Here is a 24,214-nt window from a genome sequence, read left to right on the forward strand (position 1 = left end):
TGAAAAAGAGAGTAAAACAAGTTAAAAATTAAAGGGGGCACGTATTGAATGGAGTACTGGGTATTATAAGCAAACAATGAATCATGGAACACTATATGAAAAACTAATGATGTAATGTATGGTGATTAACATAACATAATAAAATAAAATAAAATAAAATAAAAAAAACCACACACACACACACACACAAACAAAACAAAACCCCACAAACCGAGAGATTAAGCTGTTTACTACTATCCAAATTCATGACTAGCTAATAAGAGTAGTAGCGATACTATTTTTAAAAAAGTTACTGATCATTTCATCTCCACCATGAAGTTTAAATAATTGAAAGCACAATATATCTTACATATTTTCTCTCACTTCTCTTATACATTTAACAACTCTATTTAAATGGAACTAAACACATTCATACATCACTGCTAAAAGATCTACAACTAGAGCCTATCAATGCTAAAAATTTCAGAATTTTGTCAAAAAGGGAATTTATATAATTTTCATGGATTGCTGAAGAGCCCCAAAATCTCAAAAAGATCTTTACGCTCTTTTTATCCCATATTTTCCCTCATTTAAATTTATTTCCTGACCCCTTATATGTAATTAAGAATAAGAAAAAACAAATGGTCCCTTAAGTAGATATATAGGATATATTGCAGAAATAATCTGTCCAAATACAGGGCCTCCTTGTACAGCTACCCTGTAGCTCTAACCCTAGATGTCCCTGAATGAAATCAAGCAAAACCTGAAAGGGCTTCTAGAATTTTTCTAGTCTTACCACTAATTATTAACAGGACTTAAAAACAAAAATTTTCATCAACCCTAGGAATGTAAGGAATAAAAACATTAAAATAAAGATTATAAAAATCTTAGCAATAATTATAAGAATAAAAGAGGTCATCCCAGGAGAGTTTTTAATATGTTAGTTCATATTTTCTTCTTACATCTTCAATGTACCTGTTGTTAAAAGAAGAGACCTAAGTTTATTAGGTAATTTCCACAATCCCTTTTAGTGAGGTTTTCTCTTTGGAAATGTAAACAGAATTCTGGACTTTGTAGTAACAGGGAAAAATATGAGTTACAAAGGAAGACACCCTGGTTGCCTTCCAGCTTTGCTGCTCTTTACAGTAATAAGTCCTCCTTGCATCTGAGAATTAAGTGTTGTCAACTGGTCTCTGTATCCTCACTGATACTAAGGGAGTCCAGTTCCAAGGCAACAACTTCTTGTCAATTCCATCGGGGAGGGCAGTCACCATTAGGCTTCTCAAAGATGACAATGCTCCCTACCCCTACCTACTCGTGACACATCCCCCCCTCTTTTTAAAAGATTTGAGAGAGAGAGCGAGAGTGTGTGTGTGTACAGGGGGGAAGGGCAGAGAGAGAGGGAGATTCCTCAAGCAGAATCCCTGCTGAGCATGGAGCCCAACATGGGGCTTGATCCTAGGACACTGATATCATGACCTGAGTTGAAATCAAGAGTTGACGCTCAACTGACTGAGCCACCCAGGAGCCCTGACACATCCTTTTTACATATTGTCCCTGTTATCTTTTTTATATATTGCTGGATTCAATGTTAGAATTTTGTTAAGGACTTTTATGTCTATGTTCATGAGAGACATTGGTCTGTAGTTTACTTTTTAAATAATGTCTTTGTCTAGTTTGGTCTTAAAATATTGTTGGCCTCATAAAGTGTTCTTTCCACTTCAACTTCCTGGAGCAGTTTGTGTAGAAATGGTATTATGTCTTCCTTAAATGTTTGGTAGAATTTACCTGTCAAGGCATCTGGACTAAGTTTTCCTTGTGGGAAAGTTTTAAATGCCAAATTCAATTTATATTTAACAGCTATAAAACTATTCAGGTTATCTTTTTCTTCTCAAATGACCTTTGGTCATATATTATTTCCAGGAATTTGTCAAATTTATTGGCATAAAGCTGTTCATGACATTCCCTTATCCTTTTAATGTTTGTGGGGTCTGTAGTGGTGTCCCTCTTCATTCCTGATATTGGTAATTTGTATCTTCTTTTTTTCCTGGTTAGTATGACTAGAGGTTTATCAATATGATTTTCTCAAAGAACCAGCGTTCAGTTTCACTGATTTTCTCCGTTCCTGTTTCATTGATTTCTGCTCTTTATTATTTCCTACTTTGTTTACTTTGATTTGAATTTCTTTTTCATATTGTTTAAGCAGAAGTTTAGTTCACTAATTAAATAACTTCCTTTTCTAAAATAAGCATCTTAATGCTATAAATTTTCTTCTAAGTACTTCTTTAGCTGCATTCTAAAAATTTTGAAGTTTTGTTTTCGTTACCATTCAATTAAAAATATTTTTAAATTTCCACTGTGATTTTTTTGACCCATGTTATTTAGAAATGTGTTTAATTTCTAAGCATTTGTGAAATTTCCTGATATTTTTCTATTATTGGTTTCTAGTTTAAACACAGTGTGGTCAGAGAACACAGTTTGTAATGGTTTAGTCCATTTAGCTTTATTGAGACTTGTTTTATGAACCAGAATATGGTCTCCTGGTGCATCTTCTATGTATATCTAAAAAGAATCTGAACTATGCTATTGATAGGTGGACTGTTCTATAAAAAATAATTAGGTCTAGTTGATTAATGGAATTGTTTAGGTCTTTTACATGCTAATTGATTTCCTACTTGTTCTTTCAACCACTGAGAGATAAAAGTTAAAATCTCTGTGGATTTTTGCCATTTTGAAGCTTTGTTATTCGGTGCATAAACATTTAGGATTATTTCCTCTTGATGAAATGACCCGTTTACATTATGAAATGACCTTCCTTGATAGGTCATCACTGTTTATTCTGAAATCTATTTTGATATTCTTTGTTCTGAAATGGGTGAAAGAGGGAGATGATGAGCATACAGTATGGACTCCAGGACCCGCAGGAGCAGCAGGGACTTAATCTTCATTTACTAATCCTTTCCAAGTCTTTTTGGGAGACTGCAACTGGTCATCTCCTTGAAGAACTGGACTTGGATCTCCCCTCTCAGAAAAGAATTGAGAATCACAGTATCATGCTTCCAGGTGAGACTAGATGCCAAAAAAGAGTACTAATGATTGATCTATGTGGTACAAGAGTTGAACTGGATTTGCCACTCTAAATGTACTCACCTGCCTGTTTTCTGGCTACAATGACTCTAGCAGTGGTGTGGACTATTCCTATGGGTTGGAGCTGGGTCCGTGTTATTAACATCCTGCTCCAGACTGAAGGGTTGGCTATAATGGCTATTTCTGGTCCTTTGTGATAATCATGGGCAGAAGTCAACCACTGTCTTATGTACTGCCATATAGCCTCTCTCATCCATCTCTAGACTTCCTGGTTGCCATGGAGACATGAGATGCAGTAGGGCTACTAGATTCATGCAATAGTAAGAGTCGGGGAAATAGTACCCTATGAGGGCTAACATACCAGTGTGAGAAGGGAACTGCAGTAATATCATCTTGTAATTCCCCCTTCCACAGTTCAGAAATGTATGGTTTCTCTGAAGACATTCAGTAGAATTAAGCAATCACCTCTGCCAGCTCTGTAATTCCCTTCCTTATATTTGCTTCTCCTCTTTTTTTGCCTTACTCCTCTTTCATTCACTCTTGTTTCCTTGGTTTATACTCCTTTAATATAGTATATACTCCCTCAATATAACCTTTTTGTCTCAGGCTCTATTTTCTAAGGAATCTATGCTAAGGAAGTCTTGTTGATGAAAATGTTGAGAACTATGGAATATTCTTCTAGCTAATCCAAATGTTCAAGTCATGTTTCAGTATACAGTCAAAACTACTCACTTTAGTTAAAAATTCATTTCATATATTCAGACTTTCAGTCATGAATAGCCCAATAGTTCCTAACCTTTTTGCCATCAAACATAATGCTGTACCTTCCCCAATGAGATTATGGATTCCATAGCATTATAATTTCTAAATGTGTTCAGTGATAGCATATTTATATTATGTGTGTATGTACCTGTGTGTTTTTTTAAAGCAGATGTATGCTCCTTATCCTAATTTCTGAAAATTATCTAATTTAAAATATATTTAAACTTTTTTTCCAGTAAAATTTGGTAAATATTCAGTAAAAACTGGAAAATAATATTTCATTTGGTGTAAAGATGTGGTGATTCAGCTGGCTTTGTAATTCTTTGCAAGAAGCTTGGAGTTCATACAGCTGAATCCAGCCAGAGAATGGAAACTCTTCTTTCCCGGAGGACTTGTCTACATGTAAAATGTCTGCTATTTAACCCCTTACCTTTTATGTCTTTTTATGTTGTGTCCTACAGAAGTTTTTATTATTAAGTCCCTAATCAAATTTGGCTAAGATTTACCTGTATCTGTGTGGTCTTTGCCTGGTATATATCCCAGAAATACAACCCTTTTCTCCTGATAAATCAGGAGCATATTCAGTATATTGGAATACTACACTTTTACAGGTCTGAGAAAGTAGCAATGGGGTTCACTATTTTCAGTATTTCAAGTAATTTATAAATAATACGTAGCTAGTTAAAACTGGTAGCTAGTTAAAACATCAAACTTCTGTAAACATAGCTAGAATTATATCAAGGGTGATAACAGTAGTTACCTCATTTAAACAGAAGCTTTGGCAGAGATGCATGTTTGATAAATTAAACATGAGAAACTGCTATAATAACAAATAGAGTGATGCTGAAAATTTTTTCAAAACTATGGGATCTATCAAGAAAAATTATGAAAGTCCTGATCAGTGGTGGAAAGATTAGAGAAATTGTGAGTTAATTTGTGGTACCCAAAGATGGAATTATTCAGTGGCCTAAGGACTCTAACTTTAGTTTTATATGATGCACAATGGTCTAGAATCTTAGGGGCACAGAAAGTAAAAATAGACAACTGACACAAAATACCAGAAGTAAAATTCTCTAGGTAACTATTCCCACTTAGGAATTTTGTGCATTTTTGCTTCATTGATGCTTTTCACTGAACCTGGTTGACTTTTGGTTAATTCATCTACCTATCCAATAAATTTTTACTGGGCAACTAATATGTAATCAGGCTACAGGAACAAGATAGGTCCTAAATCCTTAATCCTAGAAGAAGGACAATTCTGTGACAAAAGAGGTCATACACAGAAAAATGAACCACAAAATGAAATGCTAGTTTTAGTAACAAACAGGCTAATGTCTGTATATTATTCAACTTTATGGATGCATCCTATTTTATTCAACCACTCCTCTATGGTGAGACTGAATACAATTTAAGATCATCAAGGTAACTGAAGCATTAGAGAAAGCAGTAATATTTTCATGCATGTGGTTACTAAAAGTTTCAAAAGCCCAAAGCCCATACATGCAGTCTATGTGCCAGGTAAGCTGGCCTAGATGAATTAAGCACTCATATGTGTGAAGTTTCTATGAATGGACCTGGAAAGGAAGACATAGTTCCTCATTGAAAAATACACATATTTGTTTCCCTCATCTATCATTATTTCTAATAATGACCAGGTGGAACAAAGGATAGGGAGAAAATATTGAGTCTCAAGTAACTGAAGAGATTTTTCTGAGACCTTCTCCATTTTCCTTCGATACAAAAAAATTGCCACCTCAGTATAAAGAACTGTTTATGTGACATATCTGTTTGTATTGCCATACAGGCCAGAAAAGAGTGTGAGGAAGAAGGAATCACAGGCGTATAAACAGGCTTATTGTGAATAAAATTAACTTTCTCTGTTTTTAAACCAGTTTTATTGAGGTACAATTTACATACTATAAAATGTACCCACTGTAAATGTACAATTCAATGATTTTTGGCAAATTTATAGATCAGTGCAATCATCACTACGATTTAGTTTTAGAATGTTTCCATAACCCCTAGAAGTTCCTTTGTGCCTGTTTGCAGTTAATTTCTGTTCCCCTCCCCCAGTACCAGGCAACTACTGATTAGCTTTCTGTCTCTATAAATGTGGCTTTTCTGGAATTTCATACAAACTGAATCATAAAACATGTAGTCCTTATGTTTGAGGTCAATTCATTCTGTAGCATTTATTAATAACTTCATCCTCTTTACTGTCGAAATAGTATTCCACTGTATGGATAGTCCACATTTTGTACATCCATTTACCAAGTGATGGATATTTGGATTGTTCCCAGTTTTTGACTATTATGAATAATGCTTCTTTCTGATACATGTTTTCATTTCTCTTGGATCTATTCCAAAGAGTGGAATTGCTAGATTGTATGGTAAGTTTATGCTTACTTCATAAACATAAAGTAATACATGAGGGTAATACATGAAGGTTCTAGTTTTTCCACATCTTTGCCAATACTTGGTACTTTTTTTGGTAACAGCCATTCTAGTAGGTGAGCAATAGTGTCCCATCGTGGTTTTAATTTGCACTTCTCTAATGACTGATTATAATGAGCATTTTTTCTGTGCTTATTATTCATGTATCCTGTTTGGTGAAATGTCTATCCAGTGTCTTTTGTACATTTTGAAATTGGACTGTTTGCAAACAAAAAGCAGAATCAGACCTATAAATACAGAAAACAAATTGATGGTTGCCAGAGAGAAGGGGTGGGGGATGGGAAAAGTGGGAGAAGGGAAGAAGGAGATACAGGCTTCCAGTTATGGATTAAGTCATGGGGATGAAAGGCACAGCTTAGGGAATAATAGTCAATGACATTTGTAATACCATTGTGTGGTGACAGATGGTTGCTGCACTTGTGGTGAGCACAGTATAAGGTATACAGGTGTAGAATCACTACACTGTTCACCTGAAACTAATGTGACATTGTGTGTCAGCTATACTAAAAATTTTTTAAAATATATATATATAAATGGGGCGTCTGGGTGGCTCAGTTGTTAAGCGTCTGCCTTCGGCTCAGGTCATGATCCCAGGGTCCTGGGACCTGGGACCCTGCTAAGCAGGGAGCCTGCTTCTCCCACTCCCCCTGCTTGTGTTCCCTCTCTTGCTGTCTATCTCTGTCAAATAAACAAAATCTTTAAATATCTATCTATAAAATAAAATTGGTTTGTCTGTCTTCTATAATATTTTAAAACTAATAGGACTAATTTTTTTTCTTGACTCATTACTTTTGTTGATAGAGACTAAATTTTTAATGCCATATAGTAGTTCTAGGTCATCTATCCTAAGACAGAATTATTTTAGAACTATGCACTCTTCTGTAATAATTAGGACCAGGGGTTTTGAAGTCATACAGACCTGAACTTGAATCTCAACTTTGCCTCTTACTGACTATATGACCTGAGACCAATTATTTTTGGAATTTCGGTTTTCTAATTCTAAGAAAGATTATTAGACTATTATATAAGACAGAGTTATTTTACAACTAGACTGGGCCATTCCCATGCTTATTTCTGGGGTTGCCTGGAAGTCTAGTATTGATTCTTAGCCAAGATAACTAATGATTTATAATTTGCTCTTTAAAGTTTTAAACTCCTCCTGCAGCACCCAAAACTAGTTGCTTATTGACAGCTTACATCTGGAGGATTTAGACAAACCGACTTGGCTATGGGACCAGAGCAGCATAAAAATCTTCACTGTAAACTCTTGCAGAGCTCTCCTGAAATCAAGATTCCTCATACAAATCTTGGTCATTTATATTCTGGAGACAGAGCACATCCTATTTAAGAAAGAACTTGGAGAGCTGCACTTGAACTTTCTAGGGTCCTCTCCTTGTTTGCATTCTCTTTTACCTGTTATGCAATATCTTTTTTTTTTTTAAAGATTTTTATTTATTTATTTGAGAGAGAGAGAGAGAATGAGAGAGAGAACATGAGAAGGGGGGAGGGTCAGAGGGAGAAGCAGACTCCCTGCTGAGCAGGGAGCCCGTCGTGGGGCTCGATCCTGGGACTCCAGGATCATGACCTGAGCTGAAGGCAGTCGCTTAACCAACTGAGCCACCCAAGTGCCCCATGCTGTATCTTTATTAAAAGATTTTGTAAGCATTCTCTATCGAGTCTTATGCATCATTTCAGTGACATGATCTTGTGAAATCTTTACAACTATTTTCTTATAAGATCATTATAAAGATTAAACAATGGTACTTGGCTCAATGTTTGTACTCAATAAATGCTGGTTATTATTATTATATTAGTTAGATCAATATGTAAGAGAAATGCTTTGTTAGGTTTCCTTGATCATTCTAATAAGCAGTGTCCAGACTTAACAAACATGCCACATTATAGCTATTGAAATTTTACTTTGTGCTAAGTAATTAGAGAGGTGGGAAGGATGATGGAGTCACTAGAACAATAAATGGAAAAACTCAGTAGTATAAATAAACCTGTACTTCTCTGAAAACAGGTTGGGGAAAACATGAAAAAATAATTCAAATTATCTAATGTTCAGTTTATGACCCAGAGGGGGTAACTTTTTTATTTTAATTTTTTTTGAGTATAATTGACATGCAATATTACATTGGTTTCAGGTACACAACATAGTGACTCAACATCTCTATAGGTTATGCTATGCTCACTCTAAGTGTAGCTACCATCGGTTACCAAATAATGCTATTACGATATCACTGACTATATTCCCTATGCTGTGCCTTTTACCCCCCAACTTATTCACTCCGTAACAGGAAGACTATATCTCCCACTCCCCTTTACCGATGTTGTTCATCCCCATAACCCCTTCCCTCTGGGAGGTATGACTTCTAAAATGTGACAGTCTGAATCAAAGAATATACAACATCCTACTGGACTACAGTCATACAGACCTGAACTTGAATCTCAGCTTTGCCTCTTACTGTCCTTGTGACCTGAGACTAATTATTTTTGAATCTCAGTTTTCTAATTCTAAGGAAGATTATTACACTATTATATAAGACAGAATTATTTTACAACTAGACTAGGCCAGCCCTATGCTTATTTCTGGGGTTGCCAGTCTAGTACTGGTTCTTTTACTTACTAATGTGAAACATTAGGAAAATATAATCACAAACAATGGGCACAGTCAGATACTCCATCTTTGTAGGTCCTAAGTGATACAAGGCTAGAGGATAGAAGACCAAATTTGGCAACAAAATCAGGACTTAAAAACATTCTGGTATTTGATTAAAAGAAATAATTCAACAATTATACCATTCTGGAAAGAACTGTGACCTCCAGATAAACAAGAGGAGAAACAAAATGGACCCATGCTTAAATTCATTTTGCTATATAACCATACCAAAAAGGACTATTATTAAAAATTAATATGAAAAAGCAACAGGATAGAAAGATGATCTCTATCTCGCGGAGGTTACAGCTATCAAGATTTTTGCTTGAAGCTATATAGATAGATAGATAGAGCTGATAGATTACATATCATTAGTGGTATCATCTATTAGGCACATACATAAGACTGTTACACCACTAGAGTTATACCCATAAAATTAAAAAAGAGAGACACCGATATAAAATTACCATACAAATACCTGACAACTGTGTTGGTGATGTTTCACCACCTGTTTAAGAAGGGTTATGAATTGGGGGAGGGAAGCTATGACTGGAACAGAGAATGCTTTCTGTGGTAGAAATTAACTCACATCAGGGGTGAATCCAGACTACACAGAATCAAATAAGTCACAGTTATTTAAAATCTTTTAGAACCCTAGAGAGCAACTTTTTATATTCAGAATACTTAAAAATTTTTTCAGGAAGTCTGCATTTCTAGTATTCCGAATCTTGTAACTAGGATTCTATACATTTTGGCAAACCATATGAGTGATACAGTCAGACACATGAATGGCTAAAATTCTGATAGCTGTTAAGTGGAAAATGCAGTGCATCACAAAGGATCACACTGAACTGACCTATAAAGGAATTTAAAATGCATGAATTAAAACATTTAATAGCTTTTGTGCATTTTGCTAATAGGGCAGGATTTAAATACAGAGCACTAATAAACAGACCATCTTGGAAGTTTTTGTTTGAAATAATGCAAGCAATATGAGATTTGGAAAAGCAGGTGTTTGTATAATCAGAGGGGAAAATACTTAAAGAAAGCATATTTAACAGTTAAGGTAGGTCAGTCGTGAGATTTCCAAGGTAATAACAGTATCTCAGTATCTTTGACTATTATTACTTATGCCGTATTCAATTTTCTTCCAACTCAAATTGCATTAAAAAAATAAAAACCAAAGAGAAACAAAACATTTCTCAAGATAAACTGCTCATATATAATTTGATAACTGTTCTACAGCTGAAGTAATTTGATGACCAGATATTATTTTCATTCTTCTCTCATAATTTTGCAAGAAAATGTTTCAGTATTTATACACATTAAAGAATGGAAGTTCATCATTCTTTAAATTAGATCTATTATCCACAAAGGCACTTATGGTACAAGGAACACAATTCTGGAAATTTATCAGAAAAACAGAGAAACACTGCCAGCTGTAATTCAAAGCAGGATCCCATTTTTAATTTTCAGAACATACGAACATTTACCTTGAACATTCACTGATGTGTTAGGTTTTCCCTTTGACAGGTAACTACTTGTAAGCAGATTTTGTCTGATCTGCCAGCACCATCCCTTCTGCTTGGATGAACACAATCTAAAGCTATGTTTTATATATGGCAACACAGAGGATATGCAATGATAGACACTCTAACAATATCAACAGAAGAACCCAAGAAGAAGAGTGGCTGGGATTATAAAAGTCATTTTGCTGGGGCGCCTGGGTGGCTCAGTTGTTAAGCGTCTGCCTTCAGCTAAGGTCATGATCCCAGGGTCCTGGGATGGAGCCCTGCCTCGGGCTCCCTGCTCGGCTGGAAGCCTACTTCTCCCTCTCCGACTCCCCCTACTTGTGTTCCCTCTCTCGCTGTGTCTCTCTCTGTCAAATAAATAATAAAAATCTTAAAAAAAAAAGTCATTTTGCTAAAATTAATCATAAAGAGAATTTAAGAGAACAAAATTAGTCAATGGAGAATTCTAATCTCTATTTGTTCAAAATCTAATAAATCTAATACCTATCTTGTATCTAATGGTCACTCTAAGCACTATCAAAAAAAGAATGCAAGTTGCCAGGCCCCACTCCTTCTCCCCTTCAGCTCTCCTTTCATTTGTAAACATTTACCTAAGCACCAAGAGTGCTACCTCATTCCAGTTACTGAACAAGGTGCTGCAGATACAGATGAGTAAGGCAAAGTTTCTGCTAATAAGAAATTAACAGTTGAATGGTGGAAAGCAGGTTCAAAAATTAATTACTATACCACACATTAAATGCCATGACATCTATATGCTCAGGTGTTACTGGGAACATGGAGTAAGAATATACTGGGTAGGAGTTGGAGTGGAAAATTGAAGGGAGGTGGTGGTAGTGGTAGCGGCAGAATACTTAACAAAGTCTTAAAAAATCCACAGGAGTCATTCATATGTAAGAGAGAGATTACAGGCAGAATGGTCAATATGAGCAAAAGCACAAAGAGGAAAAAACTGAAATGCATCAGGTAACAATAAAGTCTAATGTGACTAGAACAATACATACAGGGCTAGAAATAGTGGGACAGAAGGCTGGAGAAATTGGCCATGGTCAGATCAGGAGGGCCTGGGCTTTATTTTATAGGTAAATGGGAGTCAAAGGAGTGATATGATCAGATTTGATTTTCAGGTAGTTCACTATCACCTTCTAGGTAACGGAATCAAAGGAGTAATTGCTTTTCAGTTAATTCATTTTGGTGGTTGTGTAAAAAATCAGACCTGGAAAGGACAAGATGAAAAGCAGAAATAACAGTTACATTTGTATTAATCTAAGTCTAAGATAATGAGGACTGCCAAGGCAATACTAAGAAAGATGAAAATAAAATCCAAGGATGAGAAATTTGGATGGGGGAAGGACGGACTCCTCTTAGCTCTCTAGCTCAGGTTCCTGGTGTAGGTAGTGAATATTTTGGACAACTTTATACCAGTAAATTTGAAAAAGATAAAAACCATAATGAAGGAAAACAGATTCAAAAAGAAAGAGAAACACAGAAAGTCCTATAGTATTAAATACAATGAAGCAGTAGTTAGGGGCGCCTGGGTGGCACAGTCAGTTGAGTGTCCAAGTCTTGGTTTCAGCTCAGGTCATGCATGATCTCAGGGTCGTGGGATCAAGCCCTGAGGCAGGCTCCGTGCTCAGTGGGGAGTCTGCTTGGGATTCTCTCTCTCTTTCTCTCTCTCTCTCCTTCTGCCCCTTACCCACTCGTTCTTTCTCTCTCTCAAAAGTAAAATAAATAAATCTTAAAAAAAAAAAAGTTAAAAAAATCTTCATGACTATCAGGTCCAGATTATTTTAATCACAAGTCCTACTAAAGGAGAACTTTGTTCTCCTTTTTCAAGATTGTTTTAGCCACTCAGGGTCCTCTGAGATTCCACATGAATTTTAGGATCGGTGTTTCTATTTCTGCAAAGAACTTTGTTGGGATTATGATAGTAATTTCACTGAATCTGTAGACTGCTTTGAGAAATATTATCACTTTAACAATATTAAGTCTTCCAATCCATGAACACAGAATATATCTTCATTTATTTAAATCTTTTAAAATTTCTTAAGTAATATTTTGTGTCTAGTGTACTTGTCTTAGTTTAGTGTACTGTTTAGTGTACAACTTTTTTACCTTGGTTACATTTATTCCTAAGTATTTTATTCTTCTTGATGTTATTATAATGGAATTGTCTTCTTAATTTTCTTTTTGAATTGTTCATGGTTAGCATGTAGAAATGCAACTGGTTTTTGTGTGTTCGTTTTGTATCCTGCAACTTTGCTGTAAAAATATTCTTTTCATCAGGGCACCTGGGTGGCTCCGTGGGTTGGGCATCTGCCTCTGGCTCAGGTCATGACCTCAGGGTCTTGGGATGGAGCCCCACGGCAGGCTCCCTGCTCAGCGGGGGGTCTGCTTATCCCTCTCCCTCCACCTCTCCTCCCCACTTGTGCTCACCTGTGCGTTCTCTCTCTCGCAGATAAATAAAATCTTTAAAAACTATTCTTTTCATTTACTTAATACTTATTTTAAATGAATAAATTCACATGTTGATATATATGCATTTAAGTAGGAGAGATAGATTTAGTTGCCATGGCATTAATATCTGCTATACCATCTAAATAAATAAATATTTTTAGTTGATAACTTTTAGAAGGAAGCCAAATGAGGAAGAAATATTTTCTTTATGCCTGGCCTTTTCAGCTTTTGTCATTTGTTGACCAACCTCTCCTCATCCCTTCCCTGAACCTTTTATCTTCTTTGGCCTTGCTCCAATTCTTCTATTTGTCTGACTACTCCTGTCCACTGGCTCATTCTCCCACCTCCAATTTCCTGCTCAATTTGAACATGCCTAAGATTCTGTGCTCATTCCTGTTTTCTTCTCTGTGCATTCCCTTTCTTCAGATTCCTCATTTCCCAAAACTTCACTCATTTCCATTTGACTGACTCCCCTTAATAAGTATACAATAAGCAATACATATATGAAGAACCAAGAACCTCCATCAAACTCTACTAGTTCAGTGAGGAATGAACATTTTCTGAACCACTTCTGTTGGCAGATAGATGAATTTACAGGGAGAAGTAGACAAAACTTTTTCTATCCACCCCTCCTTTTGTCAGGTAATATCTTTAAAGAAGTGGTTAAGCAGGGAGGGATAGCTTTCATTTTGTTTACCTTTATTTCTCTCTCCAGCATCATTAAAAAGAAAAGGACACATTCTATATATATCTCTCTCAACAATTCAAACACAGAATTTTTGAAAATATGTAATTATTTTAAAAAGAAAAAAACCCTGCAAAATGATTAATGTAAAAATCAACTCACCAATAATGCCGCTATCTCTGCTTTCAAGGGTAGAGGTTGGACTAGTTACAGCCCCATAGTTGCAATCCTTGGCAGTTGCATTTGAACTGACTGGCGGGAGGGTGGAGCAGGGGCTGCTGGCTGGTGGGGAGGCAGTGCTACTAGTCAAGGTGGAACAGGGACTTATCCGTTGCGTGATTGCTGAGGTCTGAAAAATTGGAATGAAAAACAAGATAAACTGATTGCTGTTAAAGTAAACTGTATCTTATGGCAAAACATATGCTTTGATGAGAAAAAGGACAAAATCTACATACATAGCTTTTACATCTACTAGGTACTAGTTGTTTTTTGCCTTCTAGGATAAGAGATTCTGCATCATACAATTAAGGTGCAACTTGATAAATTTAACACAAACAGAGACTGTGGCCAGTTTTTCCACCTAAGAAATTTCTAGTGACAAATATTCTTTATCACTGCTATGAATTCATAGAAGGATTTTTAATTAACTGCAAGTTGTCCTTGCTTTTTCCTATCAATAAAACTATTCTGAAGGCTTAGAACTTAGTCTTGTTAATACTTTTCTTTGGATTGAAAAAAAAAATCTGCAGCCAAGGTGAAATAAAAATAAGGCTCTAATGCAAATAAGCATTTTTTTCGATACATAGGTGGCTGCCCTGAGACATAAATGAATGCAGAGAAAATGCCTTATCCTAAAAGTCTATCTAAAAAATAGATCAAAAACAATGTTCATTTAAAGCAAAACTTAATAATTTCTCTGTAGAAACTGATTATAGGCTGAGATTGCTTTGTATCTTGAATGATTCTTATATCTGAGGTCACCTCAGTTTAGTTTTTGACAGGAAGGAATGAATAATCACCAAAAAGATTGGTGGCAATATATCCTGGCTTACCTAATTTAATGAAAATCCACTTTTCTTTAGCCCTTTCTACCTAAATAAATTGCCAAAATAATGAATAAAAGTATATATTTTTTCAAATACTAAAAGAATTTTATCCTTCTTAAAATGGTAAATGATCAGTAACAAAATTACTTGAAGGAAGAATAATGATATAATGGGTATTAAAGAGGGCACGTTCTGCATGGAGCACTAGGTGTTATACACAAACAATCATGGAACACTACGTCAAAAACTAATGATGTTATGTATGGTGATTAACAATAAACAAACAAACAAACAAATAAAATAATAAAAGAAACCTTTCAACTTCTTTACCTATAGAGTCACTATTCACATTCTCTCCACTAAAATTGAAGATTTACATTTAACAACTTGACTGGAAAATGTGTTAATCACTAAATATGAGAAAATTAAGGCTCTTTTACTCATCCTAAGTTTTAGATACACTCCCTTGTATTTAATCACATGTGTTGAATCCAGTTTTTGATTTTAATTTAAATGCTATAACTAGGTCATAAAAGCTATATTCAACTTAAAGCAAAAGTGACATTCTCAGAACCTTGCAATGAAGCAAATCTTTTCAACCACATTAATAATATTAGGAATTGATTTTTGTTAGTCATACCATAAGCCCTCTGATCTATGCCATTTCTCTTCTACCTACATTTTTTCTCCAGAGGAGGGGGGAGTTTCAATTTCTTTGTAATCTCCTCTATTTTTATAAAATGATGTTGGCCTACCAAAGCAATGAGTTTTAACTGGGCATGTAGTAGAATCACCTATGGAATGTAAAAAAGCAAGCTCCCCAATGCAGAGCCCCACACCCCAGACTTACTGAATTAGAATCCTCCCTAGTTAGAATCTAACATGGCAATTTTTAACCTCCTCACTCTCAGTTTAAAAAAATATGTGGGTAGATGAAATGAACTATACTAGGGTTTTTTTTTTTTACATTAAATATATCTATAGTCATTCCATATTGAAAAAGTTCCATTTTAGTATGAATCTGAATCTATTACTTCCATAGCAACTCATTTCCATTTTTAGACAAGATTCTCAGTCTGTTCTTTGAGAAAGGAAACTGTATTATATACATAATACAGCCAATGTGGAGGTTAAGCCCAAAAGACACTATTTTTACTACAAGTTGTCTTCTACAAAATAAAGCTTGTATCACAGAATGTATGCTTTAAAACCTTTAACTGTAAAAGCAAAGCTTAAAGATCAAGCCGTTTAGAAAGGAGAAATTTGCTCATGGCTTATGATTTAAAAAGCAGGCCTCCTCTTTATTTAAGGAAGCTAGTTAATGAGTCTATCTTTTCTAGACACCGAAAGATAACATTAACCATTCTCCATGCTTTAAGCTAAAATGGACCTCTAATTAAACCACACCACTTATAAAATCTTTCAGTGGTTTTTCCATTGTGTTCTCTGGAAGGATCCCAAAGGATCCTTCCTAAAGGTCTCTTAAAGGTTCTACAATTATTCAAGGTAAGAACCTGATGATGGAATTCCTAAAGTATATCCTACCACTCCAGAAATTACCGAGTGAAGAAAATATAGTGGTTGGTTGAATATTACTTTCAGTACTTTGTCTTTTGTAGAAAAACGATACATGTGACTTGCCTGTGCTGGGTTCTGTCCTTTCTAGTATAATTCTGAGGATGCTATTACCCTCAGGCCTTCCTAAACAAAGAAATCTACCTTTGTTAGCACACTGTTTAGTTCGGAAGAAAGTCACCAAATGAATATGACCTCCTAATTCTTAATAACCTTCCTAAGACTAGAAATTCCAATGATCAATTTAGTCACTTCCTTCTGTGGTTCCAAGATAGTTTCATGGTATATTATATTCCCAGAAGGCAATCATTAATAGTATTTTACATTTGTTCAATGCTTTACCATTTAAAAAAATTTAATATTATTTCATTTACTCCTTTTCAACCAAGTATAAGGCAAATGAGTACTATTTCCCCCATTAAGAAATGTGAATAAGAAACTGCCCTAAAGAATGAAAGCTATCAAATAATTTCCCCAAATCATAGTTCTTGCAATATATTTATATACTAATTATACTGCATAGTATTTTACACCTTTTATTTATATGGCATTTTACAGGTTACAAAGTAATTTCATATTCGTGATTTACCTTGATCCTCACAACAATCCTGTCAGGTATTATTATTTCATATTACACTGAAATGGTATGGTGCAACTGTTAAGAACAGAGGTTGTAAAAGCAGACCGTCTGGATTTGAATACTATTCCATCACTTTGTGGCACTCTGTTTCCACTTTTTTATCTGAAATCTGGAATATCAATGGACCCTACCACACTGCGGTATAAGGAAGCTTAAGCAAAATAGTACAAATAAAACAATTAGTACAACGATTAGCATGTAGGAAGCATTTCATAAATGTCAGCTGTTATTACCTATGAAAAACCTAAAGCTCAGAGAGGTTAAGTGAATGTCTGATTTTACAAAGTCATACGGGGTAGAATTGGAAGTAGGGCACAGATTTTCTACTTCCTCGTTCAGGGACTTTTCTCTTTCTTTCTTTTTTTTAATTGAAGTAGTTTATGTTATACTCTGCTCACTATAAATGTAAGTGACTTTTCTATTATTAGAAACAACAGGATCCTTGGCAAATACTCATACTGTAACATCATGTTCCTTGGTCATCACTAGAATAGTCACATTTTAACTTTACATGAATATCAAGAAATAAAAAGTAGAAAATAAAAATGGATGTTTTACTTATACCAATATCAAAAAGGCCCTCAGCATATATCATTCCCATTTTTTTATTCACAGGGCATAGCATACCAACACAGTTACTGATTAAAAAAAAAACCATCAATCCCTGCCATCATGAAGCTTACACTCTTGTATGAGATACAGACAAGAAAACAAAAACAAAAACTCACAACTAAATATGGAGTGCAATAAATTAATGGTTAAGAGTTATAAAGGAAATAAAGCAGCAGTATAAGGGGGTATAGAGGTGGGCAGTGGCTATTAGAAACAGCAGTTAAGGAAGGCTTCCCGGAACATCTGAGCAGAGCACTGAATGAAGTGAGCAAGTGAGTTATGCGGGAAGCGCTTTCCAGTACTAAAGGAATGTTCTGTGTCAGAGGAATGACAGAAGGTCAGTGTCACTGCAGAGCTGCAGATGAAAGGGAGGGGGGTAGGCAGTGTAGGAGAGGTAGTAGCAAGGGGTCAGACCAGGCAGTGCCTTTCTGACCATGCTAAAGATTTCAGATTTAATTCTAAATGTGATGAGAAAACAGTGGAAGATTCAGAGCACAGAAGCAAAAAGATCAGATCCATATTTTACAAGGATCACTCTGGTTACTGTGTGAACAGACTACAGAGGAGCAAGAGTGGAAGCAGAGACCTATGAGGAGGCTATTTATTCATTCAGTAAATATTTACTGAGCACCTACCAATGCTAGACCCTATTCTAGATGCAGAGGATACGGCAGTAACGAGAACAGGCAAAAGTTCCAGGCCTTACAGTCCAGTAACCATTGCAGTAGCCCGGGCAAGAGAGTACAGTGACGTGGACTCAGGTGTAGCCGTGGAAGTAAAGAGAAGGGAGCAGATTCAGAATATACTTTGCAGACAAAGCCTATACGATTTGCTGAAAGAGTGAATGTGTAATCTGACAGAGAAAACTCAAGAATGGCTCCAACGCTTTTGTCCAAAGCACGAAGGTGATACAAACTACTCTGAGAGAAAACACTGCAGAAGGAGCAGGTTCTGGGAAAAAAATGTAAGGCTTCAGTTTTTGACATGTTAGGTTTGAGCTGCATCTTGGACACACACGTAGCAAAGGGAGTAGCTGGAAATATACTGGAGTTCAGGGGAAAGGCAGGGCCAGAGGCAATTCAGGAGTTAAGAGTATTTAAAAAAAAAAAGAACGGAGGAATTTCAATATGATTAGAATCTCCAGGCATCTGAATTTTATAAAAACTGTAATTATAATGTGATTATAATGTGCAGCCAGCAAAACCAATGACTGAGGGAATGAGGATGTAGAGAAGTCTCAGGAGAGAGCTCCAGAACACCTGAACATTATCCACATGATCTATAAATATATCCAAATAATCCTTGAAGACTATTATTTTATGACAAAACTAACATAGGATATAGAATCTTCACAAATATTTGTTAAGAATAGACAAAACGAACTCAAATTGTCATCTTCTAGAATAAAAGGATTCACTACAGGACATACATTTTAAAGATGAAGACCACACAAATGAATTTGAGTCTACTTCCTTTGCTACATTTAAACTAAAATATAGCTAAAAGAAAAAAAAAATCTATGAAAGAAAATTTTTTTCAAATTGTTGATAATTTTTAACTTTTTGACATGAATATTTAGATAATTTTTCAGATTTTCATTTTTCTAATATATATATTCAAAACTAAAAATTTTGGGGGCGTTTGGGTGGCTCAACCAGTTAAGCGTCTGCCTTCGGCTCACGTCATGATCCTGGGGTCCTGGGATTGAGCCCTACACTGGGCTCCCTGCTCCGCGGTAAGCCTGCTTCTACCTCTCCCACTCTCCCTGCTTGTGTTCCCTCTCTCACTGTGTCTCTGTCAAATAAATAAAATCTTTAAAAAAAAAAAAACTAAAAATTTTTGAGTACCTCTTTAATTCTAAGTTTTATATACTACAAATACACACTATAAATTGTTATATTTCGTTATTATTTCAGTTTAAAATATTTTCTAATTTCTTGTGATTTCTTTTTTGACTGAAAGGCTATTTAGAAGTATATTAATAGCCAAACATTTGGGGGATTTTCTAAATTACCTTGTAGCTAACATTTTCAAGGTTATCATTTTGTAATTGATTAATTCTACTATGATCACAGTAGTTGTAATCCGAAATTTACTGAGACCTAGTCAGCATATTGTCAATTTGGTAAATAATCCACATGTACTTGAAAATGATGTATATTCTATAATTTCTGGGTACAGTGCCCATATAAATGTCAATTCTGTTTCTTGGCTTATGCATTATTTACTTCCTCATTCATTCCATAAATGAATCAAAACTTTAAAGTGGCCTTTTAAACCTAAGAATGAAACTAAAAGGTGTTTCATAAAGTAAAGAAATACAGTGATGATGGAAAATTAAGCTATATCTTCAGGCCTCAAAAGTTATTCAACAACTGGGATACGCACATACACACACCCTGCAACATTTTTCCTGTATAATATAGGCTGATTTATTCCACGTTTCGCAGGTGACAGCAAGCAGTTTACCTGATTTTCATCCTGTACTTCCATGGTGTATTGGTCACCTGGCTGAACTTCCGTCACTTTCTCTCCAAGGAGGAAACCCAGACGAGTCATGAGTGTGTTTGCTGCTTCATCTACAGATGGAGGGGGACCAAGTTCCTGTTCAGCATCACCTATAACAGGCAGACATTGAAACACATGAATCTTTCAAAATAAAATGACCTTGTCCTGCAACTATTCTTACATTGAATTTGGTCATTCCCTTCATTTTCATTCTAAATCCAAAATTACCATATCTCTGCCTAGAAGCTGATTTTCCCACTTTTGCATATTATAATTGATATATCGTTTACTCGGATTATCCTCAATGTATCTACTTGAAACCTGGGTTTGAGAGAATGTTTGTAATTTACTGAATAGAAGATGTTTCCTATTTCTTTTGCAGTTAGGTTTCCAATTCAGTCCTGGTCTTGGGACATGGCTCCTGCCACAATCCCCACCTTCATTCAGGTTCTTTTATCTTTTTCTTTTCTCTTAAAGTTTGTATAAATATTCTTTTTTCAAAAGATTTTTTCGTTTTTTGTTTTTTAAAGATTTTATTTATTTGACAGAGAGAGACACAGCGAGAGAAGGAACACAAGCAGGGGGAGTGGGAGAGGGAGAAGCAGGCTTTCCGCGGAGCAGGGAGCCCAATGTGGGGCTCGATCCCAGGACCCTGGGACCATGACCTGAGCTGAAGGTAGATGCTTAACGACTGAGCCACCCAGGTGCCCCTCTTTTTTCAAAAGATTTTGAAATTAGTTCAAACTTATAAAAAAGTTTCAAGAATAGTATAAAGAACATTTTTTTCCCTTAACCTTTGAAAGTATAAACATGATGTCCCATCATCCCCAGTTAGAGTCCTATAAACAAGGACATTCTCATACATAACGACAGCAACAGCACAGACCTCAGAAAACTAACATTTGGCATTATTATGATCACACCCACAGATCCCATTTAAGTTTTGTCGCAGTAATGTGCTTTCTAGCAAAAGGATCCATTTCAGGGTTAGGCAGTGCATTTCATTCTCAGTTCTCTTTTATTTCTTTTAATTTGGAACAGCTCATCAGTCTTTTCTTAACTTTCATGACCTTGACACTTCTGAAGATTATAGGCCAGTTGTTTTGCACAATGTCCCTCAATTCGAATTTATCTCCTGTTACCTTATGATTTGAGTTAAGTTATGCATTTTTGGCAGGACTATCACAAAAGTGATGCTGTTAACTTAGATCACTTTGTTATAGTAGTGTTTGCTAGATTTTGCGGCTCTAAAATTACACTTTTTCCCTTTGTAATTAATAAGTATGTTGTGGAGGGACATTTTGGGTCTGCGTAAATACATCCTACTTCTCAACAAATTTTTAAATTAAAAAAATATGTTTGCAATAAAATATATATACCAAGATTTTCCATTTTAACCATTTTTACATGTACAATTCAGTGGCATTAAGTTCATTCACAGTGTTGTATGGCCACTGCCACTGTCCATTTCCAGAACTTTTTCATCTTCCCCCAAAGAAACTCTGTACCCATTAAATAAAAACTTCCCATTCCCCCCTCTTACTAGCCCCAGCTAATCTCTATCCTATTTTCTCTATGAATTTGCCTATTCTCGGTACCATATAAGTGGAACCACACAATATTTGTCTTTTTATGTCTTGCCTATCTGACTTTGCGCATGTTTTCAAGGGTCATCCATGTTGTAGCATGCATCAGAATTTCATTCCTTTTTATAAATAAATAATATTCCATTGTATGTATATTGCCATAGTTTATTCAACTGATGTTGCAGACTTGGGGGTTGTTTCCATCTGTTGGATATTATGAATAATGATAGTATGGACACTGTTAGTGTAAAAGTATCAGTCTGACTCTCTCCTCAATGAAATTTTGCCCACTGTCTTTTAGCATTCACTAATGTTTCTTGGTTGAACTAATTACTACCATGCCAAATAGTGATTTTTCTAAACCCATCATTCTTTCTACAGCTTAGTTTCTTTTCCTTATCTATTTATCTGAACTCAGTGATTCCTATATATTCAATGAGTTATAATCTGTTACTATCATTATTTATGTTGTTGTTTCAACTGTCCCAGATTTGGCCAGGGTAAGCCCTTTCAGTTTGGCTCTTGTAACCTTTTGACACACCTGTGTCATCGTCTGAGCATTTCTTTTCTTTGGGAAAGTAAGAGATGTTCCAGGCTCATCTTTTACTTCCCCTGCCCTAGCCGTAGAATCAGATGCTTTTCCAAGAAGCCCTGGTTCTTTTTAGTGGGGAAAGGCATTTAGAATATCATATATGCTCACTGCTTTTAGGATGCTACTGTCCTCCAGGTCCACTGGGACAGAGGCAGGCAGTATAATTATGCACATACATACATGTATACATACATACAACAGTCACATATCCTTATATTCATTTGTAAATCTGTACACAAACACACCCCCCAAAAGTTCCTGGTGATGCTCTAATTCCAATTTAGTACCATAAGGTTAATTCTAGGTTTTATTTTTCCCCAAACTTTTTTTCCCAAAGTTGTAAACTTGTTCTCCAACAGTAAGACATCTCTCACTATCCTTACTTAATCTGTTCCACCTTCAAATACAATGTCACTGCTGCTCACTGCCACCCTGCACACAAACGCTCTACTCCCCCTGCTTGGGGTCCTACCCCATGCCACATGAGCCCAACTAGCACTTCCCCCACAGTGAGGGTCATTTTTTTTTTTTAAAGAGAGAGCGAGCGTGCGCACACATAAGAGTGGGGGGTAGGGACAGAGGGAGAGAGAATCCCAAGCAGACTCCCCATTGAGCACAGAGACTGATGCGGGCCTCAAACCCACGACCCATGAGATCATGACCCGAGCCGAAATCAGAGTCAGATGCTTAACCAACTGAGCCACCCAGGTGCCCCCAGGGTCATTTTTTAAAAATTGATATATAATTCACATACCATAAACTCTATCCTCTTAAGGTGTATAATTCAGTGGCTTTTAGTATATTCATAAGGTTATGCAACCACCATCACTTTCTAATACCAGAATATTTTAATCACTCCAAAAAGAAACCCCATTAAAGTTCATTTTTGCCCTGAAATTTAGACCCCCCCCCAATTTCTGATCGCTGGTATTCATTTTAATCCTCTGTCTCCAGACTGCTACATTCTTTTCATACAATTTGCTTTTTAGGTTCTTTTTCTATTTAGGCTATTTTTCAGTGGTCACCAACCATAGGAATTAATTCTTTTTCAAATTCACTGAGGGACGCTAAACAAAGTCAGTATTAGGTTTTTCCTTGGACTCACCATCAAGATAAATTTCTTTCCAAAGAGAGAATTTATAATTGCTTCTTAGCCTTTGGCTAAGCTCAAGTGCAAATAGAGAACAAAAAGGAGTCAGGGAACATAGTATGATCTACTCTAAATGTAATGTAGAAATAATTTATTTAAATTGCCTGTTTACAGTAACTTGATTCACGGTCAACATTTTTTCAGATTTTGTTTTCATTCAGATACATTTAGTCTAACTTTATAAAAATCCACAGTGGCACAGATCCTATAGGACTTTACAAAAATCTTTTTTTTGGAGAGAGACATGTCCTGTCAACGCAGTAAGCATTAGCTATAATATCATATGGTTCAATGTCAAAATTTAATAGCTTCTTAAGTTTTTATGATATTCAGTCTTAAACATTAAACCACTCCATGATGGCAAGAAAGTGTGATTTACATTGTTATTATTCAGTTTACATTTACATTTATATTATCTACTAAAGTTATAACCTAGGGGTCAGAGGAAGGGACTATATGTGTATTTTTGTACACTATTATTGAACTCAAGTGTCCCATCTGTGGAAAATCTATATAGAACTTTCATTGAATTTATGTCGGAGTAGAAAAACGGTCTCTATTTTCTCTTCCCTATGTCCTCTCCGAGAGTCAACAAAAATAGATTTCTCTGCCACAGAACAGATATAATAGAATCAATAGGGTTTTTTTTTTAAGATTTTATTTTATTTATTTGACAGAGAGAGAGACAGCAAGAGAGGGAACACAAGCAGGGGGAGTGGGAGAGGGAAAAGCAGGCTTCCCGCCGAGCAGAGAGCCCGATGTGGGGCTCCATCCCAGGACCCTGGGATCATGACTGAAGGCAGACGCTTAACGACTGAGCCACTCAGGCGCCCCAATAGGGTTATTTTTATTCACAAATATTTTTTAAGTTTACATGGTCCTTGCTGCCCCCC

General features: G+C 35.8%; 1 protein-coding gene across 1 annotated transcript in view; it reads right to left on the minus strand.

Annotated features, from left to right (window-relative positions):
• Positions 1-24,214, minus strand: part of TANC2 (tetratricopeptide repeat, ankyrin repeat and coiled-coil containing 2) — a 347,897-nt gene that overhangs the window by 123,752 nt on the left and 199,931 nt on the right. The window contains exons 5-6 of the mRNA XM_028087521.2: positions 19,955-20,103; positions 13,775-13,961 (exon numbers count right to left, since the gene is read on the minus strand). Coding sequence (XP_027943322.1) covers positions 13,775-13,961; positions 19,955-20,103 — 336 coding nt within the window. The remainder of the gene's footprint in view (positions 1-13,774; positions 13,962-19,954; positions 20,104-24,214) is intronic.

This window comes from Eumetopias jubatus, unplaced genomic scaffold (genome assembly GCF_037043125.1).
Source record: "Eumetopias jubatus isolate StellerSeaLion01/CBP00866 unplaced genomic scaffold, mEumJub1_p1.0 scaffold_10, whole genome shotgun sequence".
NCBI classification, from domain to species: Eukaryota; Metazoa; Chordata; class Mammalia; order Carnivora; family Otariidae; genus Eumetopias; species Eumetopias jubatus.